Source organism: Geospiza fortis, unplaced genomic scaffold (assembly GCF_000277835.1).
Source record: "Geospiza fortis unplaced genomic scaffold, GeoFor_1.0 scaffold719, whole genome shotgun sequence".
Lineage (NCBI taxonomy): Eukaryota > Metazoa > Chordata > Aves > Passeriformes > Thraupidae > Geospiza > Geospiza fortis.
The window spans coordinates 549,371-571,039 of NW_005054451.1; the positions used below are offsets into that span (position 1 = coordinate 549,371).

Below are 21,669 nucleotides of genomic sequence, written 5' to 3' on the forward strand. Positions count from 1 at the left end.
CAGCCGGGCCAGAAGCAGCGCTCAAGCCCTGCCCGGGTGGGCTGCGCTCGGTGATGGCACAGAACGCACCAGCAAAGCACAGCAAAGCACAGCAGAGCACCTGCACAGCCCAGCGGGCTCGGCGGCAAGCGGGACAGGAGCTGGGGCTGGGCTGGGCTCTCTGAGCCCGGGCAGGCACCGGGAGCACCCCCGGGAGATCCCCGGGGCCGTCCCACGTGCGGGGGATGGGACGCAAACGCCTTTGGGAAGGCTGGGGAGGAGTCCCGCGCTCTCGGGAGCATCCCTGCAGGAGCAGGAGAGGGAGCCAGGCGGGTTTCCCACCAGGGCAAGGCTGCCTGGGGATGCTGCTGGGATGCCCAGCTCGGGGCTGTGTGCCCAGCTCAGGGCTTGTGTGCCCAGCTCAGGGCTTTTGTGCCCAGCACCTTCTGCCTCATCTCACCGAGGCAGCAGCCCAGCCCAGCTCAGCTGCCTCATCTCACTGAGGGGAAACTTGGGAATTGTTTGTTGCTAATGTCATGTTGTGCTCTTTCCTCTGGTGCCTGGCTGGAGCTGGGGTTTCTTGTCCTTATCAGGGGTTTACAGTGTCACAGCTCCTCAGGCTTTGCTACCACTGGACATTTCTGCCACCTGGGCATTGGTGGTTTTTCTGGTCTGACTTCCAACAGCCACCTCAGTTCTGCTCCTGTGCTGCTGGGGGCCTCATTTCCAGCCTGAGATGGCAAATGGCTTTGGCAATCCCTGTGCCCCAAGGTGCAGAGGCCACCCTGAGCAAGCTGCAGTGGCAGCAGCTGAGCCAGAAATGGTGGTGAAGGAGCTTACATAGACATAAGCCCCTTCACATTTTCTGCTCAGGTCTTTCTGCCCCAGCAGCAGCAATAACAGGAGGCTGAATGCTCACAGGAATGGGTTTAAAGCCACTGCTGCTGGCCACAGTAGCAACATTCAGCTTCCAAATAGCAACAGCCCTTTCTTCCCCACACTTTGCCTCCGATGCTGCCAAGCTGGTGACATCTGGGCTGACAGATCACAACTGGCTGATCCATAAATGTAAAAAGACTTGAGGAAACATCTGTATGCCTTGCCATTCCCTGAGCAGAGAGATTCACATGATACTGTAGCACATCCATCTGACTCACTGCAGAAGATCTGTCTCAGAGCACTTCTCTGGACTTTGCTTTCCCTGCTAGAAGGAAAGAGCGATGCTTTGCTTTCGAATAATTGCCTTAGACTTCGAGTTCTCATGGTCCTGAGACTAAAATTTTTGTTGTGAGGAGTTTTTTGGGGTTGTTTTTGGGTTGTTTTAGATTTTGGTTTTTTTTAAAATCTCAACAGTTTTACGCTCTAGCCTATTTGAAGATGATCGCTTTGGAATTCCCAGTCAGAATCAGGTTTACTCTATTCTGGTTGGGCAAAGAAATCAAAACTTCATTTAATCTTTTATTCTCATGTCAGTAGGACTTTCCTGACAGTTGTAAAGAAGAATCTGAAAGCAGAAAGACCATTTTTAGTACCCATGGCTCTGGTATAGTTTTGGAAATGATACCTTGGACCTTTGAGGAGCAGCTGAGGAGCAAGTGGAGGTAGGAAGGGATAGATTTGGACCTTTCTGGAGATGATACAGGAGATCTCTGCAGTCTCTGCCCTCAAGTCAGCTCTGAAGGGATGAAAAGGGGCTTATTTCCCACCTCTGCAGTCTGGGTTCTGGGCTTAGTGGGGAGACCAGGCTGGTCTGTGAATTTGCCCTTGTCAGCCTGTAGGATGTTTGGAGTGTGCGGTCAGAGAAAAGGGTAGCTGAGGACAGAAAAAGCTGCCTGGGAATTCCTGGGTTCCTCCATGACAAACAAGGGAGTATTCAGTAACTTCAGATGCAAGAAGGAAGTTTCTGGAGCATGAATGCAGTTGGTTGTGGGTGGCTTGGCCACTGCTGGCTGAAAGACACAAAAGGGAACAGGCCTGGGGACTGAAAGAACAGGGAGAGGAGAGGATTCTCCTGCAAAACCCTGCTGCAGGGGAGCTACAGTCTCCTGAGAGTCCCAGGAGAGTCACAATGGAGAAAAATGCTAGAAATAAATGGAACTTGAAAAGCTGTAGATGCAGCCAGCTCTAGAGATGGCAACAGGTGAAACCAGACATTCTTCCTTGCTTCTGTTGTGGATATCAAGACATAGCATGGACTAGAATATTCTCCAGAAGGCAGAATCTTTCCTTTCACCAAGGAATAATTAGTATTTCACCATTTCCCGTAGCCCCAGAAGCTTTCTGCAATAGTAAACCTGTGCAAGAGCCTGAAATATGCATCCCATTTGGGAATCTGACATGGAAAAGAGAGAACAACCATATGTTATAAGTCATCTCTACACTTTTGTTTAATTCATCTTCAAAGGGTTTGTTTAATATGAATAGAGAGCAGAACAAAAGCAACTCCATCAGGCTGATGACAAGCCCTCCTGGGACAGCAGTGCAAGGGACCCCATCAAATGTAATTTAAATGTAATCCTACAGTAGAGCCTGCAGATAATTCACAGTTTCAAATCTGGAGATGGCCTGGGCCACCCAACCATGCATGAAGCTAATGCCAGACAGCAGAGCTGTGAGTTCTGGTAAAAAAGGCTCCAGTTGACACTGGACATTTAGGATTTAGTCTGCAGAGTTCATGGGCAGACCATGACTAGAACAGGACTTTCAAAGAGAGTCTTGAGTAGCAGCAGTAACGCTCCATCAAGATCTTGATACAAAGAGCTCTCTGATACTTTCATGTCACTCATTTGATCCCCACTGGGGATTCAAACTCTGCAATGTCTGAGACTTTTTTCCATGACTTTGTTTTGCTTCCTTTACAAAAGTTGTGAGGATTGCTAAAAAAAGCCAAAAGTCCCCAAAGCACTGTTTTATCTTCATGTGATCAGTCAGTTCATCTCCAGACCACACCACGTAATAAATAATTCCAAGTTCTAAGATGTTGTTCCTAAAATTATAGGAGTAAGGAAAACAAAAAAATTGCCACTCATGAAAGGAGACAAGGGGAAGGCTAAAACCACTTCATTGACTCAGCTGATCAAGCAGTTTAAGGAATCACCTAGCTAAAGTTCAGCCCTGATACTGAAGTAAACATATTTTAAGCAATTTTTAGAGAACAGAAAAGCAATACTATGGTCAATTACTAAATGAGAGCAGAGAGATGAAAGAGCAGTTATTCTTGGGCACTGCTAAACTTTAAGGTGTCATAATGCTGATTTTCTTGGGATGAAAGCGGAAAGGAGGGATGGCAGTAGGCAGGAGTAGCTGTATGTTGACAGAGCTCCTGATGGCAAGTGAAGAACAGGAAAAAATTGCTTTTAAGGAAAACAGAACCTGTTATCTTTTAGTTGGTTGGGGTGACACTTTGAAAAGGGACTGGACGTCAGAAACATGGAACAGCTCAGGCTGGAAGCCACATCTGGACATGGTCTAGTCCAATCCCTCCAATCTCTATCCTAGTTCAAAGCAGAGGTTCCTAGGGCAGGTTGTTCCAGACCTTGTCCTTGCTGGGTTTTGGGTATCTCCCAAGTGTGAGACTGCACAGCCTCTTTGGCAACCTGTTCCACTGTTTGGCTACCCTCACCATGGAAAAATGTTTCTTAATGTTCAGAGGGAACAGAACAGCTTCTGTGCCTCAGTTTGTTTCCCTTGCTTCCTGTCCTGTTACGGGACACCCAACCAAGAGTTTGGCTCTGTCTCCTTTACACCATCCCACCAGAGACCCCCTGGGCAGGGCAAAATGGGAGCTGCAGGGATAAAAGGCATCAGGGAAGGCAAGTCTGTGGGAAATGCAGACAAGCAGGGCACTGACAGAGTGACAGAGGAGCACAGCAATGAGGGCCCATCCAACACTGCTGACTTGAATGCACTTCAAGTCACATCTCTGGATGCATGACTGCACTTGTCAGGGAAAACCGGCATGAACATCATGGAGTACGAGGCATAACCACAACAAACACGGAGCATTTCCTAGAAAGACTGGATTTTTTCACAGAAAAAACACACCAGGAGCAGCTATGTTATATGGGAACTATGGGTTGGGGATCTTCCCAGAAAGCCAGCTGCCCCTGTTCCTAATTATTTGTTATTCATCTCTGTTTCAGTCCAAAATGAGGTCTGATTTATGGGAAATTACTTACAAAATGAAACATGGAAACATGGGATGGACGATGATTAATGGAAGCTATGATATGTGCCTGCAAAAATGCAAAAGGGCACAAACATCCAGGAGGGGAAGGCTGACGTGGGGTGACACCAGAGGGTTTTCCTATGAGTAAATGAACAAAGACAATGTATTTCCTGGTGGTGATCCTATTAGCTCATGAAGAAAGCTCTGAAGAGAAGGCTGGGCAACATGGTGGGAAACATTTCCTCACTCCTGCCCTGAAGAGTCCACTATGGGAAAGCCTTTTGTGTTGGATCTTCAAGAAGGATGAAGTTTCATTTATGTATTGCAACTTTTTGCTTAATTCTGCAGACATGATGGGTACTTTATGACTCTTTTGTTTCCTCGTTAAGATGCTGATGCAAAGCAACAAAGTTCTGGCTTTCAATACAAAAAGCAAAAAGAAATTGAGAAAATATGAATTTGAATAATGGATTTAAAAATAAAAAACATCACTTGATAAAATAAATTACTTTTGGATGAGAAACCACAAAGGCCATCACACTCAGTATCAGGACTCAGACTCTTCCTGCCTCAAGATAATAATGCTCAGAAGAGGAAAGCTTATCTTTGGATCTATTAATAGTTTGCACAAACCACCTCAATAAACATGCCACATGATTGGACAGGGAAGCAGAAGTGATCAAGTATTCAGGAGTAATTTATATATAGTCCAAGCTCCCCTGAGGCAAGAGAAAGAGCTATATAATCTCCTGAGGTCCTGACTCCCTGAAACCAGAATCTCCATGGCTGGAAGATGAAAATGACCACTACAGTGTCATGACTGTCTGCTGCCCTGGGAATGTGGTAGGTATCTACAGCACTATCCCATCAATGCTATGTTTAATTCTTCTCAGCTTTAAGTTCTCATGGTTATTTTCAAAGTGTATGTTCATTCTGTTATGCAAGGGAAATAAAGAGTAACAAGAAGGGCTTCTACAGGTATGCCAGCCAGAAAAGGGGGGTTGGATTATGTGATCTTTAAAGGTCCCTTTCAACCCAAACTATCCTGATTCTGTGCCTCAAGCAGCAAGGTAAAATTTTGGCCTCACATCTCCATTTCAGATTAACAGCAGGACACACACACAAATTCCCTGCCACTCCAGCAGACGCTGCTCCTCACCTGGTGAGAGCTGAGATGCTGCCTGAGGAGAGAGGGCAGCCAGCTGGGGCACATGGGATGCTCTGTGAGAGCCCATGGCTGCCCCAGGTCCTCCATGTCAGCTTCACTGGGGGCTCTGCATCACCAGTTAAGGGCAGTGAAGGGCCCAGCGCATCTCTCAAGAGTGATGTCAGTTAAACACCACCCCGAGGATTCAGGAATGACTCGGTGCACTGTGAGTTAATGACTTCCAGGCATGACTCTTGGCAGTGCTACCATTATTATTTTGCAAGGAGACTTCAGTGTCTCTTCATGCAGCCAGCCAACCAGAGTGTTGTGGATCTGCTCTTTGCTTGCCTGTTGCACAAGGCATTGGTGAAACCCTCCCTACCTATTTGTTCACCTTTCCTCCCCTTCGTTCTCCCTCCACCAGCAAACACAGATAGGTCATTGTCTCCAAAGGAGACTTCACTCGTTAGCAAACAACACCCAGAAAAAGGCCACATCCTTTTCCAAATTACAATTCAGCCCTCTAAAGATGGATGTCAACAAGACATTGATGAATTCAGACGCAGCTTTGAGATTTCTCAGAGGGATTGAGGATTTCCATTGTCAGACATGGCTATTGTGCTACGAAAATGACTCCCAGCTGAAGGAGTGAGAAAACATTTTGAAGAACAACTCAACAGTATTAAGAAAAGCTGGATACCCTGACACCCCGGGGGAAAAGCTGCTAACAAAGTTAGTGAGATGGGCCGGGACAACATTTGAGTGTCACAATAATTTCATTGCATAATCTTTGTCCTGCTTACCCCCAGCTCTCACCAAAGACAATGGAAGCGTGGGGTTTGCAGTTCCTTGCAGGAGACAATCAGATTCTTGCATCATCGAGTCCTTTTTCTTTTTTTCTACAAGTTTATAAAAGACAGAGATGCATTCTTGACTGCAAACTAACATTCAAAGTCTCATGAGAATAGACACCGCTCCCTTGGCCATAAAACTTTGGAGAGGGCTTGGGATGACCGTGATGAATCTCACGGAGAAACAAGCCCAAATAAACAGAGTTTGAATGAATAGAGAGTGCAGTCATCCCATCCACAGATGAGCTTGGTTAGTCCTTGTTTCTGCAGCCCCTCCATGGCCCCCTGTTACTGCTCAGACTGTGTCAGACACAGCCGGTTAGTGAAGCTGCCCCACTGAGCCTTCCAGCCCCTTACCATTTTACAGATGGACTTGGCCTCCTCAGAGAACTTATGGGAGTACACCTCCTCTGTCTCCAGCACTCTTCTGTCCACTTCTTCCCTCTTCACCTTCTCTTTCCTCCCACGGAACGGCGATTGCCCAGCAATCATTTCATAAATGAGACAGCCTAACCCCCAGTAGTCAGGGCTGAGTGTGTATCTCTGGTTGTTCAGCACCTCTGGAGCTGTGGAGGAGAGTGAGATGCCTTGTGGAAATGCTTGGTATTTACACAGGCACAGCACTTAAATGCCTCAAAGTTTCATTTTGGTGACTGAATACACATGCACAGAGAATGGAGGGTAAAATACAGAAATACCTCCTGATCGCAGTTGAGGGCATTACAGGAGATGCAGCATGCTACATGCCATGGTGTTCTCTCTACATGCTACATGCCTTGTGCATGCTGTCTTCTGACTTCTCTACCAACTCAGTCCAATTAAAAAAAAAAAATCACAAAAGAAGTTGGGTCTAAATATTAAGAAGAGACCTAATTTCAAAAGTTCCTCCAGACTTCTCCACTTAGGGAAAAAAGGAAATGCAAACACACATCCTGTAAACAGCCGTGACATTTCTTCAAAAGCAAATTCTGTCTCTTTGGTCAATTCATAGCTTTTATTTTTCCCCTTTTAAGAAACTCCAACCCATTAATTTTGTGTTGAAACCACAGACAATGCTTTTGGGCAGAGAGTCACTGTCTTGCAGGCACCTTCACCTCCATGCAGGGGTACAAACACACATCCCCACGTGCTCACAAGCACAGAGCCTTGGTGTGCACGCAAACTTACACTGAGATAACAAAATTTAGACATGACAACTGATTTGCTTGCTTTCATTAAAGTCTCCATATGGTGTAACAGTGGCTCACATCAGCTAGTTTCTATTCAGTCAAATAAGCATAAGCAATTTTTACTCCAAGAAAATATGCCCACCCAGAGAATGCATGAAAATAATTACATTGAGTTTAGAAAACAGATCTAGTTAAATAAGGGAGTGTAGCTTTTGTTTTTTTTGTTTTTTTTTTTTTTTTAACCAATGTCTAATTGTCTTTTGTGCAAATCCTCCCCTGCACATAGAGGAAAGCTCAAGCTGACCCTGGTCAAGATGACCATAGGTGTGACTTACCCATTTTATCATAACCATGCAAATACATTGTAACTCCTATACAAAGCAGCAACTAGAAAGAAACCTCTATTTTGGCACATAACCCTCCTAAGATAAATCTACACTAAAATCACTAGAATCCCAGTTGCTGTCTCCCCTTTCAATTTTTTTTGCTGATTTAAGGTTATAGACCAGCCTCACTGAGAGCTGTAGAGGTCCAGCCTTTCACCCTCTTCTGATTTTCACTATCAGGATTTCTGTAGGAGTTGCTGCATGAAACTGGACCCAGCTGAATGTGAATATTTTTTATTCTTTTTCTTAAGCTTTCTTGGCGGAAGTATCTCTAAAACTCAAGTAACCTTGGTAAATTTTTAAAAAGATGAGCTGTGGAAGACTTACCCATATACCCTACTGTTCCTACTCTTCCACGGATTGATTCACCCTCAGGGATTTTAACAGCTAGACCCAAATCAGATATTCTAATATGGCCTGGAAGGAAAAAAGAAACAAAACAACACAAAGCAGATATAATAACCTGACCCAAATTACCCCAAAACCCACAACTGTGGTCATTGCTAAACTACTCCTGCAATTTACAGCTCAGACATTTTAGAAAAAGAGTGTTCTGAATCACTGGATTGGAGCAGTTTCATTGATTTGGAAAAGAGGAATTATTAAGGGCACTACAACACAGTGAAGTAAATGTTAACAGTAAGGCTGTGGACTGCAGCGGATTGCATCAGGTATTTTAAAACCAATGAAAAAAAGCAGAGAGGAGCATGCTGTGGGGAAGTATCTTGAACTGATCACAGAGGATGGATGGGCTGACACAATTCTGTAACTCTGTGATGGCTGAAGAGGCCACATCTGGTCTGCAAGTCAGCACGAGATTCGATTATCGCTGCCTCCAGCAAGGAACGGGTACCTGGGTTTGCATAAAACCAGACTTGGCTCAGCAGAGGGTGAAAGTACTTTCAAAACTGGAGAGGGAAGCACAGATTTAGAAATTAGAACACCCTTTGTGTTACACCAGCCTTGCAACAAGGATGGAAAAACAACAAGAGAGCCCCAGCAATGCCGAGCTCTCGAGAACAGCCCCTGCTGAGGGCACGGCTGCTTCCTTCCATCTGTGCAGAGAGCTCCAGCAGCTCAGCCACCCCTAGACAGGAATATTAGTGTATGCTGAGCCTCTTAATCACTTCAGAGCATTATTTGTCTTTGTGCAATATATATCCTGAAACTAACTTAATCTACTTTACTGTGAAAGCATCTCTGTAAAGCTCCGAGACTTACCATAATCATCCAGCAGGATATTTTCTGGCTTCAGGTCTCTGGAAATGAAAGATAGCAGTTATGGGTATGAAGCTGGTTTTGATAACATAACCATACAACTGTGTGAGGGCATTTATTACTTGCAATAAACCAATTGAGTGTCAACTCAAACAGCAAGGAACTCCTGAAACCAATACAACCTTTTACAACTCACTTCACAGATAGACTGAAACCATATGTATTTTCTAAACTGGAGTTATAATTTTTCACTAAGCCAAGCTTTTAGTTCCTAATCTACCCTATAATGGACTCATCCATCTAGTTCTGTAAGCCCTGTAAACGAACCCCTATAGCCCTGTGTGTTGTAAAATCTCTCTAACGTTTTCTGTTGTAAAATCTTATGTTAAAAAATAGGCTTTAAAATACTATATTTGCATGTGAAAATGGAAATAGCAATCTGCTGGGCTCAAATTTTCTGTCTGCCATCTGAGTCAGACCAAATATGTGAGTGTGTGTCCATGCACTTGCACACATGTGCAATAATTTTGTTGAGTTTGGAAGAAGCAGGGCAGAGGGGGGAATGCTGCATCCAGATTAAGATTATTCTTACAAGCATTTGTGAAACTCTAGTGCCTGTGTGGTTTTGAGCAATGCCATGAAAATGGGCAAGGTGGTCAATCTGATGTCAAAGATGTGCCTTTTACTGTTCCTGAGAAAAAGAAAACAAAAAAATCCCCAGATCTGGGCAAGGTATAAACTTCTGAAGTAAATAATCTCAGTTTTCATATATTTAGCAGAGCCTGGGCAGATCATTCTTCTGAAAGATTTGTCTGCACAAAACCTCCTCCACCAGCTGCTGCTTTGAGATGCTTCCCAGCCCAGGCACGCTGTCCCCTCCTTGACCAAGGCTGTTTCCCAAACCTTTCCAAGCCCAGCACAACTCTGCAGCTGCTATTCAGGTGGGAGCCAGGCAGGCTCCTTCCCATCCTGCTCGTGCAGAGGGGACTGAAGCCAGCCCAGAGGTGGGACCAGAGGTGTCAGAGGAAGGAGATGGACATGCTGGGCAGGGAGTGTCCCAGCAGTGCCCCAGGACTGGGCTGTGCTGGCCTCAGCCTGAATGAATGAGGCACCAGCAGCTGGGTGAGGCAGGGCCAACAGCATTGCTTCAATTCACCACATCATGCCCTGGCTTTTATCTAAAGACAGTGCTTGGCCTGGTGCAAATCCAAGCCCTGCTTGGCCTCTTCTTTTTTGTAAGGCCTCCTTGCATCTGTGAAGCAGCTTGGTTCTGGTAACTGGCCAGCAAGAGGCATTTCTGTGCAAAGAGCAGAGAGAGGGTGTGGGCAAGAGAAAGCCTTGCACCAGGGCACAGGGCAGAGCACAGAGCCTGGGCAGGAGCCCACCCCACCTCTCCAGCTGTACCACTCCAGTATCATGAATTTTCCTGAGTATGAAGAGGGGTACTTTATAGCTTTGACAATGCCAAAGTTGGAATTTTGAAACATGCCTTGTTTTTATTTATGATTTCAAGAAGAACACAGAGCTCTCTGAGTAATCTCTTTTTCTTGCTTCAGACCTTCCTGACCTCCCAGATAAATCTCACCCAGTGCCCGGCGGTACCAAGCCTCTTTTCAAACAAACAATGCTGAAATATGTGAAGGGCAGCTGAGGAGAAGCTGTGATTTTGTTTATCATACCACTGTGGGCTTTCCCTGCCAATCAGCAGAAGGTTTCCAATGCTGGAGCAGCATGGTCAAGGGCATTGTCTATTTATTTTTGAAAATAGGTTCTGAATCCTGTAAGAATCATTCCCTTGAAGAACTCAGCCTTCATCAGTTATTTCATCTTCTGCTCAGCAGTTATTAGTCCCACTTAAAACTCTCACTGGGGGCCAGTGATAAGAATCTTATGTGCAAATTGGGAAATTGTTGTCTCTGAATGAGAAAATGGGAGACGTCCCAAGGACTCTGAGAACACCAGTCCAGTTCTTGGGGTCCTCTGTGATTCAGGGCAATCTGAGGAAGCTTTCCTCCCCTCCCAGGCATCAGCTGTCATTCCTGTTTTCAGGCTTCTGGTTCCTCAGGATCAAGGCTGGCTTCCCATGCATGGCCAGCACTTCCAAGGGTTCATGACTGGAATGTCCAGGAGGAATAAAACTCCCTGGTGGACACACTGACACATAAATGTACTTCCCAAAGGCTCAGCTTCCCATTTGTAAATTAGCCTTGCCCAAACATACTGAAACATAAACTGCTGGCACTGTGCCCATGCTCAAAAGGCAATTGTTTGGCTGTGCAGGACAGCCTAAACAACTCAATTAATCACTTTGGACAAGGCTTTACCATGTATTTGTGCAATGCCTGGGACAATGTGAGTTTGATGCTGACTGGAGCTTCCAGGCATGGCTATGATATAAATTAAAAAAATTACATACTTAAAAAATATTTATATAAACAAAAAAGTTATATAAATATATATAAATAATATATATATAAAATAAAAATATAAATACATAATATAAATTATGAAATAGAAATGAATAAAAATGAATAATACATATATAGAAATAATTTGAGGAGAACCAGCAGCTTTTTACATTTGCTTTCCACGAACAACCAACCCATTGACCTTTACTAACATGCTGCAGTTGAGAGATGTAGCACAAGTGCCATGTTTGACAAGGGAATTCTGAATGAGATAAATCTGACTCTGAGCCTGGTTGTTCTCCCAGGTCACGTCTGCAGCGTGCGTCAGCAGCGGCCCAGGAGATGGGGATGCATTTTCCAAAGCTGTGATTTACTCAGGAGCATTTTGTTTAAAGAAAATGAAATTAAGTCTGAAGAAGAAGTGTTTTGTGATGAATTATTCGCCTTGAGAAGGCAGTGGCATTTAGCTGCTATTTTTTATTGACCTATATAGCACTTCTCACGGGTCCCACAACACGCTGCGCTGTTACAAATGAGGGGTCTCTGCAGATGCTCCTGACATACTGCTAGAAAATGTCACCTACATGGATGTAGTATCATTCATCACTAAAATGAATGTGCCATCTGAGGTGTAAAGTAGCAGCTCTTTTAAGAGTAGCATGAAAACTCCTGCTTAAGGAAGTAGGTGCCATTTCTCTCAGAGCCACGCACTATTTTATGTGGCCAGATCTGATTTGTTCTATTAGAAAATGGAATTAGTATGGCATTTTACCAACCATGTTATGAATGCACCAGTCATTTTTTTCAATAAAATATGATTGTGAAACACTAGACTACCTCCTAAAATGTTTGAAAATGTGGTAGGAGGTTTTCTAAGGGAAAAGGAAGCCAGACACTTCACTTATGATTTGATTTTTCAATTGATGTTAGACATTTAGTACCATTTTGTTCCTTGGGGAAAGAAAAAACTTCTTTCTTGGGTGAGCACCAACTAAATCAGCATGTTATCTGTCTGCCCTCTGTGTGCCAGCTAGCAAGATCTAAGGCAACCAAGTGTCAGTTTGTTAGAGATCTCCAAGGAACAACAATATTGCAATTTCTAAGCATACAAGCGCATGCATCATATGTAGTATACCCAGGCATATAAAATGATTTAAAGTGTGGCTTGGCTTTTAAAAATAGCATCTTATTGTCTATTAATCATTGTCCTTGGAAGTTCTTTCATCAATTTACAGGCCCTCTTCTGCTGTGAATGCCGGCAATGATGATTTCACAAGCGGGGATGATGAAGACAAACAAGAACCGTTGTTTACAACTACAGTGGCTGTTGATTAAAAAAAATAAATCCTCGTGGAGTCACAAGAACTCTGTCTGCAATCTGCTTGCTTATCCAGCCTGCCCTGGAAAAGTGCTTGTGTAGAGCTGGAAGCCAAAGTGGAAGCTGAGAACGTGGGATCTGCCCTCCTGGAACTGGCGGCGCCGGGCAGCGCTGTGCCCGCTGGCTGCACCCAGGGAGGGTGGGATGCTGCCAGCAGGATGCCTCTGTGGTGTGCCTGGGAATGGGCCCCCTTCCATGGCTGGCACGCCAGGATCACCAGGATGCCATCCAGCTAATCACACTCACACCAGTGGAAATCCATGCCCTCTGTCTCAGACACCCTCTTGGGACTGCTTGCCCTCTGCAATAGAAGTTCTCCCACAGCTGATGTGCTGCAGCCCCTTGTGCATCATAATCTAACTAATTAAAATAGAGGCTTGGATGGAATGATCTCTATTTCATCCCAACTAGGAACTCAACTCCTAAATGAAATCCCTTTAAAGGAACTTCCATCATTTTCTTACGTTGCCCAGGGCACACTGAGGTAGGGTTTGGGGATAATTTAGACAGGATGTATTTAGGGAAGCAACTGCTTCCTTCCATGATTACTGTATCATGCTGGATTCATACAGGGCTCTGCAAAATTTCAGCCAAAGCACTCAGGCATCTCAGCTGTGCACAATAAGAAGGGAGGAAGCAGACAATCCTTTCCCACCCAGAAAAGACATCCTGAGACTCTAGAGAGTGCTTACCTGTACACAGTATTTTCTCTGTGAAGGTCTTCCAAGCCACAAAGAATCTCTGCTGCATAAAACAAAGCTCTTTCCTCCTCGAAGCCTGGGTTTCCCATGTTGTAGATATGAAACTTCAGGTCACCTCCATTCATTATGGTCAGAACTAAACACAGTGCGTCCTTTGTTTCATAGGCATAGGCTAAATTGACCTAGAAAAACATTTGCAGCACAGTTGTGACAGTTCAGATGGCTGCTAAGAAGGAAGTGCTAGCTCTTCATTAAAGATTTTCTCCAGAAAATGAAAAAAAAAATACATTGACTGAATTTGGCATCGGCTTTCTTACAATGGCTAACATGTATTTTAAAAGTATGGAAAAATCAGGTGATAGGATTCTACAGATTAATTTGTGGAATCCAGCCCATTTATCACCAGAAACCCTCAAGGCTCAGATGGCTTCAGAGGCTGGACAAACATACTAATTCCAGGCATATTTTCCCATGTATGAGAAATCTTAGTAATCAAGGGAATCTACACCTCCTGCTGCCCTGTTTTGCATCTCAGTGAGTTCCCTGGAAGGCCCAGATATCCCAGTCCTGGGGTGATCAAATGGACCATCACAGAGATGTGAAGGTCAGCACCATCCCTGCGGGCTCTGGTGGGTGCCCAAGGAAAAATCAGACCAGCCAAAATCTACCCATCACTTTTAAATACATGCCATCCTCTGGCAGAGGCAGGTAAACATGTAAGGAAACACCTTGCCTCTGTTGTATACACAGTGTTTCCTGAAATAAGTATAAAGAACATGACAGATGCTGAGATAACACCTTTTTCCTTTTTCAAAATAATCTAAGGCAAGTTTTAAAGGAGGCACAAGAGCTGGTGTGACTCAGGAGAGCCCTGCATCAGGCCAACCAGCTCCACCTCACTGCTCAGATGCTTCTGCAAGCCAGTCTCATCTGATCTGATTGGGTTGGATCTCCCTCAGTCTCCTCCAAGCACCTCTCTCCCAGACCCTGGGAATTCAGGTGATCACACTGGATAAGAACAGCTCATCCTGATGCAAGCCAAGGCTGTGAAACACATCCTGCTCCCACGGCAGGCACAGGCCCCTTCCCTGCTGCACTTCTCATGGACCAGAGACTAAAATGAGACTCTGCAAAGGTACCCAGAGCAGGGCTAAGGTGAAAAGGGATTCAGCTCCTGGCACCTCTCCAGGAGCAGGAGATGGAGGAGGCGCTGGATTCAACCAGAGCAGGTGAGCAGGGAACCACGGAGCTCAAGCAATACTCACTACAAACTGACTATTGACTTTCTCTAAAATCTGCTTCTCATTGAGTGCCATGGATTCGCCTTTCCTCTTTTTGATCCTCTTCTTCTCTAGCCTCTTGCAGGCGTACATCTTCCCCGTGGCCCGCACTTGGCAGGCGCAGACCTGCGAACGGAGCACAACAATTGTGGGTGACTCAAAGCAAACCCAGCTGTGTCTGGGCTGCACTTCACTCCTCACATCTCCTCTGCTTCAGTCCTTTTAAGGCCAGAGATGGAGGCTCAGTGAGCCAGGCCTAGGCGGGGGCAGCTGGGGGATCAACTGCTGTTTCCAAACCTGCTGTGGAATATTGGTTTAATTAGTTCACTTTCCTCCGCCTGCTTCCTCTCCCACCCCCTTTTGTCTGTGCAGATTTTAATCTCTCAGTCTGCACCTCCCCTGCCTCTGCTGCCACCTCCAGACACGAGGAAAATACAAATAAGGGTGTGACCCCCAATTCCACCGTGAACACAACAGCTGAACACAAAATAACTCTCCAAAGTGTCCTTTTGAGATTACGGTGTCATGAGGGGTTAAGTAGAGCTGTCAGCAATTAATGTAAATCAGCCCCTGTCACATCAGGCTCCTGTACCTGCAGTGTCTAAAAAGTAAGAAACACTCTTAACAGAAAATTTCAGAATTACTCACCTCCCCAAAGCCGCCTTTCCCCAGCACCCTGTACTGCCTAAATGTGTTTTTTGTTACTGGTTGCCTGGAAGAAAAACAAATAAATAAATAAACCCCCCACCACACTATGTTTAATGCACTGTCTGTGATTTATTTATTTCAGAGCATACTTCTGAAAAGCAAAATAGATAAATATTATATAATCCCATTATTTCAAGGTAATTGTATTATATAATATAATATATAATTACATAATTACATTACTTCAATACTATGTATGGCTTGAACTTTTCAATTCCAACATATTAAGCTGTAATAAAATACAACACATTAGTGAGTCATCAGTATAATTTCTGCTAGCATCTTAGGACCAAGGAGGGTTCTGAATCTCCATTATACAGCTTTGGCCTTTGTTAAGCAAAGAGGAAGCCTGAGATCCTCCAGTAAGATTCCCATTAATTCCCATGACATATAGGGTGGGCTAACACATTGCTTTGCTTGGCCAGCAAGATGGGAAAAAGAGATCCAAAATTCAAACCACCAGAAAATACTTCTGTTGTGTTAAACAAAACATGAAACTCATGAATGAAAGGCAGAAACAATCCTGGGAGCAGGAGGATTTGTGTGACATTCGCAGGCTGGGAGAGCAGGATGACAAGATCCAAGCCAGTCCATTCCCTCTGGGCTACCTGCTTCCTGGGGGAGCACCAAGGGCAAGCAGGGATCAAGAGCAAAATTAAGGTTAAATAAGTCTGTCCTTGAGGGCAGAGTGCTCCCTTGACATCACTTGACATGATCCCTACACCACCTCCCAGGCTTCCCACAAAATCTGCCCCAAAAATCTCCACCAGAACTGCTCCAACTCTGCACCAAACTTTTACTTTGCTCCTGTAGAAGTTTTATAACATGACAGAGGAAGAATTCCAGGGAGATCCTATTTTGTTTCCAGCACCAAGGTTTCACAGGGATCCCAGCAGTGGACATGAACATCGCTGCTCTCCTTGCTCCCCTCTGGCAGGCAGCCAGCCTGCAGAGGGAGCACAGGAACGTGGCTGTCCCCACCACAGGGATGATGAGGCTGATGACAATGAAGAATAAATGCTGAACTGAATCCCTTCATTAATGCCCTTTATTGTTTTCCAAACTAGGGGGAAAATAGTATGCAGACAGTAAAAAACTAGAAGAGGAAGAGATGTTATTTTCAGTATTCTGTGAGGCTGCTGCAAATGCTTTTAAGGTTAAAAGCATCAATTTGTGGTGATAGCTACATGTTCAGCAATGTCCCTGGAAAAAATGGACTCTGTGACTGCTCCTTTGGAGCTGTTGATCACTCCATGCTACTAACATCTCTTTGCTAATCCTAAAAACAATTCTCCCAGCTTCTTAAGCCAGGCGTATCCAATAGCTCGTCACACTTGTTGGAGGAATGGAAAAAAAAATCCTCAAAGCATTGCAGAAAATTCCTTATCCCTAATGTGAAAACAGATAGGAAATAGCCTGGCTAGAGATGAATCACCCGATGTTTTTTTAATTGAAATGGAAGAGTAAATGCTGGCCTCAGTAAAGATGGCATGTGGAGCATGTCTTGGCATGAAATGGCTCTTCCCTGTGCCCACCCCTCCTGAGCAGCAGCTTTGTAGCTTTCCAGGGAGAGGAACTGGCAGAGCTGCTTTGATCTGGAGGCGTCCTGCTGCCACACAGCGCTCACGGATCCGGCCCTGGCTCACCCGCCGTAATTAATGCCATTTGTGCAAAATGGGGCTTCTCCCAGCCCAAGGTCACTGTCACCCAGCAGTGACCGTCTGTGCAGCGCTCCCTGACAGGGGAAAGGCACTTTCCTTGCAAATTAATACCCACCAAGGCTGCCTGGTTATTAAATGTGCTCAGGAATGTCCAGCCAATAAATACAGTGAGAGGACCTATACGCCACATTTTCCCTCTCTTTAGAGTGATTTGGTAACAGTGACAACTGGTCCAGACAAAAAGTCACCACATTCAGAGGGCAGCTAAACAGAAAGACAGCTGAAGTTGCTGAATGTACATTAATCATACCTAATATGTTTAATGTACCTAAGCCCATTAAATGGTGCAACACGTGAGCTGTAGAAGCAAACATTATCTCAACAGTCAGATTTTGAGCATATTCGACAGACTTTGCATGCAAAGTAAAAATAAACATTTTTATTTATTTTTATTTTTAAAAAAAGTCTTGTGACACTTACCTTTCCAACCACTTCCACTGGAGGAACCTGTCGAAGTACATGCTGTTTAGGTACTCTTGGAATGGTTCCCCACTGAGGTGGTCAAGGACAGATCTATCTCAGATGAAAAGGATATATAAGCATTTTATAATCCTGAACTTTGAGCAAAAGAGAAATAAAACAAGAGGAGAAAAGTCCAGAAGGCAGGATTATGTTATTTCTACTTTATTTTGTACTTTATTTTGCTCGCTGTTTCAACATAGAAACAAAGTGATGTGCTTGATGTATTTCATAACAGGAGGCCTCATACAAGCTGAATACTGGTGATGCTTGCAGAAAATTATCAGGGCAACTCCCACTGGCTTTAATGGACTTTCACAGAGGTTGTTAGCCACCACAGAGTGAATGTCTTTGCCTCTGTTAGTAAACTGAAACAACATGCTCAGGAACTGAGCTCCTAAACTTTGAGGGATGTTTACATCTGGATAGAAAATTCCTGGCTGAAGCCCATTTTTATCAAAAAGAGACATCTGAGGCATCATTTTGAGCAAAAAGATCAGTTTCAATTCCTGCTATATAGAAGAATTAGTACACGTGACTGAAGTCAAAGGGGATTTCCTAACAGATTTGTGCTTTGTACAGTAAAATAGAGGAAAGAAAAGTCTGAACAGGCATGTGGATTTGCTTCTGGACCAAGAAAAGAATTTTGGGGCTCACGCAGTGGATGGAGCCTTTTACATAATGGAAAGAATACAGGAATAAAAAGGTCAGTCTGCAAATGTGAGAAGAAAGTCTGTTGCTTGTGGCAGGCAGCAAACAGCCAGAGAGCATCAGGCATCCCATGAGAAAGGCCAAAGGCTTGGAACTAAGAAAACATGGGCTGAGCTGGGAGCTGTCTAAAATGAAGGTGGTCAGGTTGTTTAACAACTGCTGGTGCTGGTTCTTGCTTTGCTTACTGGGGCTCCTGCAGCCACCTCTGCTGGCAGCACTGGCGGGACACAAGCTGGGTTTGGGTGAAAAGTGCCCAAAGAAATGAGCATTTCTGTCTGGGTGTGTATAGACACATTTGTATCTGTGTCTGAGGGCATTCAGACACATCACAAGATCTTGCTGGAAGGAGGAAATCCTCTCTGAATGACTGCTCTAGTCTGGGGATGGATAGTCTGTGTCTTACCCTGGGGCAGTTCTCTGAGCAAACAAGTCACCATAAGTAATGTGTCTCCTCAGTTCAGTTCCTCCCCGTTCATGAGCTAGTATTTTTGGAATTTCTCAGCTGTTACAATGCTATTATTTTTTGTAATTCTTGCACTATCAATTTGGAGAAGGCGGGTAATTGCACATGTTCAGTATGCACAAGTCAAATTGTTGCTGTCTTCATTAGCTTTGACTGGACACAGATCATAACAGTTTCCCTTAATGGATTTAAGATTACAAAATGAAATTAAAAGTAAGTCTTAATTTACTTTAACAAATGTCCAAATTCAACATCAGAATTCTAGGTGATGTTGGAGGAGGGCAGGAGCAGACAGTCAAAATATTAAAGCTAAAAGCAGAAGTTACATGCATGCACTTTTCTTGCAGACTGATTTTTATCTATGAAGAAGTGAATGGAACTCATCCCATCCCTGCTCCTTCAGGACAGCAGGCTTCATATTTGTATGTATGCCTCCCTTTCCTGGTCTGGCTGTGAACCCTTCCAAAAGTAACATCATTCAGCACCAGTAAATACCAACAGCAATTTTTTAAAACTTCCTTTTGACCTCATTTTAATCCGTGTGAGATGATCAGCATATTTATTAACAAGGTCCCAAACCTGGCTCATTCCTGAGTTTCAGCTGGGATGAAGGAAGGAGCCTGCATTAAGTGGTGCCCAATGCTCACCCTTTCCATTCAGTTAATTAAAAGCTGCACGTATTTTAAAAGAACAATAGCTGCCTTTCAGCACTTGTTTGCTTTTTAGTTCCCCTCTTTGGCAACAACAAAGTGCATTTTAGAGGGAACTGTCAGCTTTCAAACCCATTTGAGAGCTGGAAACAGGCACCAGGGGGGTTTGTGTGCAGCACAGCTCTGCCTTTGTCGCTGGGACTGGCACCCACAACTGGTGCAAGTCACAGAGCATCTCTACAGGACACCATGCAGGGAAACTGCCTGTGCTACAAGGGAAGGCCAGAAATAACCCACAGCTCCTACCAACTCAAAGAATAACTGGAACCAGAAAAGGTCAATGAAATGAGTCAAAACAATGAATGACAGCGGAGCAAATTTTACAAATCCCCATTACATCACCCAGGGAAAACAAACCGCGCTCAGCCAGCAACCACACGGGCCCGCGTGCCACGAGCCCTCCTTTCATATTTCTATTGGTTTATGATCTACTGGTGTGCATGCACTCAGGGCAGGGTTTGCAAAGGCAGATTGCATACCTGGAGCTTTAGCACAAAATGGCACAAATGGCTGCAGAAACTGATAAGCCTTTTCCCAGACAAAGGGGGAAATAATGCACGTTGGTTTGAACGCCATGGGCAGACAAAAAGCATTAAAAAAGCCCCGTTCTCCTGGTGAAGATTTTCTGGAAAAGCCATGCAGAGCAAGTTTGCACATTCCTCTGTCTAAATGGACTGTATAGCCACTTAATTTTTATTCACTTTGAAACAGAGATGTTTTCTTTGGATACATTATCATTGTAGCTCTTTTCACACAGCATGAAATCCACGGCTGGCTTACTTGGCTGGAACACTCTGTCAAATACCTGAAACAGTAAGCGCCTGTGTGCATGGTATATAATGGCATGGAAATATTTATTACATTTTGTTCAGATGAAATGACTTCACCGCTTGTCAGCCCTGCCTCAAGGAGTGTGAGCAAAGATGTGAGCCTCAGGTTCAGGCTGGAATGTCCCTACCTGCCACATTCCTCACGAGCTGCTGGCTGCAGCCCTGGCATCTTGGGGTGTCGTGTGATACTTACTTTGTACAGGGAGAGAACAGCTCCTTGCAGGGGCTGTTTTCCAGTCTCTCCTCTGTCTGCTGGATAAGTTCTTGACTGACTTCGGGAACATAGGCTGGAGACTGGGGAGAGAAGAGAGGGGCACATTAACTCTCCGAGAGGTGCAGATTCTGCTCTCCCAACGTGTGAGAGGCACATTCATTATTTATGCCCCCGAGCTGCTTCCATTCAATTCCAGCGGTTGTGTAAAAGCAAAGGAGCTTTACGTCAAAGAGCAGTAAAATAGGATACCGTGGCAACTCGCTCCACATTCCACTCTATCCTCACATTGCTTTTCTGCCTTCTCCGGTGCTTTCACCTCCTTGCCCAGCCTCATGAATATGCAGGACCCACTCCTTGCCAATTCTTTGAACTGCTCCCTTGCATCCCATGAAAAATGTGCTGGCCTGAGCTGTGTACAGCCCATTCTATTAAACAAAAGAGAATTTGCCCAGTATTTTCACTTCATGGGTGATTCATTGTGCTGTCTGAAAAATCCATCTTTTTTGGTTTTTTCTTCTTCTTTTTTTTTTTTTTTTGACCAGCAAAGCAAAACAAGAGCAGAGCATTGGTACTTATTGATATAGATCTACATCCTTCTATACATAAAAAAGATGTTCACAAAAGTATCTGGACACCTTAATTCATCCTTAGACAAAAATAATGCAGCAGCTTTAAAAGAATAATTTCAGAAAGGAACTTAGCCAACCAACCACATATACTCTTTTCATCCTCTCCTCCCTTTGGAGAGAATGTGTATTCAACCCTGCAAACCTTACCAAAGAGAGGTCTCTTGCAATATGCCTTGATGGTTAACCAGTTTAGGACTTTTGGGACTAATTACCTAAAAAGACAGTTTTTTAGGCAGTCCACATCCTTACACATTGACTGTATACTGTAATTATATTACAAGGTGTATATTTGTGTATGTGTGCACCTACTTATAGGCATTTCTCCCATGTACATGAAGGTCCCTTTATATAACCAATTGGATTTGGGTATTTTCAATAAACTCAGCCATAGATGGTAAAATCCTCTCTCCTTGCAGAAGCCTTAATGCTCACTAAGGTCCCCCAGTAAGTCCATGCCCACAGCCACCAGATGTGCTGAGTGGGTGGGGCACAGAGCATCATCCCTCATTCCTGGCCAGATGTTCTCATTAACTCACCCC

General features: G+C 44.4%; 1 protein-coding gene across 1 annotated transcript in view; it reads right to left on the minus strand.

Annotated features, from left to right (window-relative positions):
• Positions 1 to 21,669, minus strand: part of GRK5 (G protein-coupled receptor kinase 5) — a 171,781-nt gene that overhangs the window by 12,175 nt on the left and 137,937 nt on the right. Inside the window, exons 5-12 of the mRNA XM_031062569.1 lie at positions 20,481 to 20,581; positions 17,535 to 17,627; positions 15,334 to 15,397; positions 14,671 to 14,811; positions 13,397 to 13,587; positions 8,922 to 8,959; positions 8,028 to 8,117; positions 6,503 to 6,711 (exon numbers count right to left, since the gene is read on the minus strand). Of these exons, the coding sequence (XP_030918429.1) occupies positions 6,503 to 6,711; positions 8,028 to 8,117; positions 8,922 to 8,959; positions 13,397 to 13,587; positions 14,671 to 14,811; positions 15,334 to 15,397; positions 17,535 to 17,627; positions 20,481 to 20,581 (927 nt within the window). The remainder of the gene's footprint in view (positions 1 to 6,502; positions 6,712 to 8,027; positions 8,118 to 8,921; positions 8,960 to 13,396; positions 13,588 to 14,670; positions 14,812 to 15,333; positions 15,398 to 17,534; positions 17,628 to 20,480; positions 20,582 to 21,669) is intronic.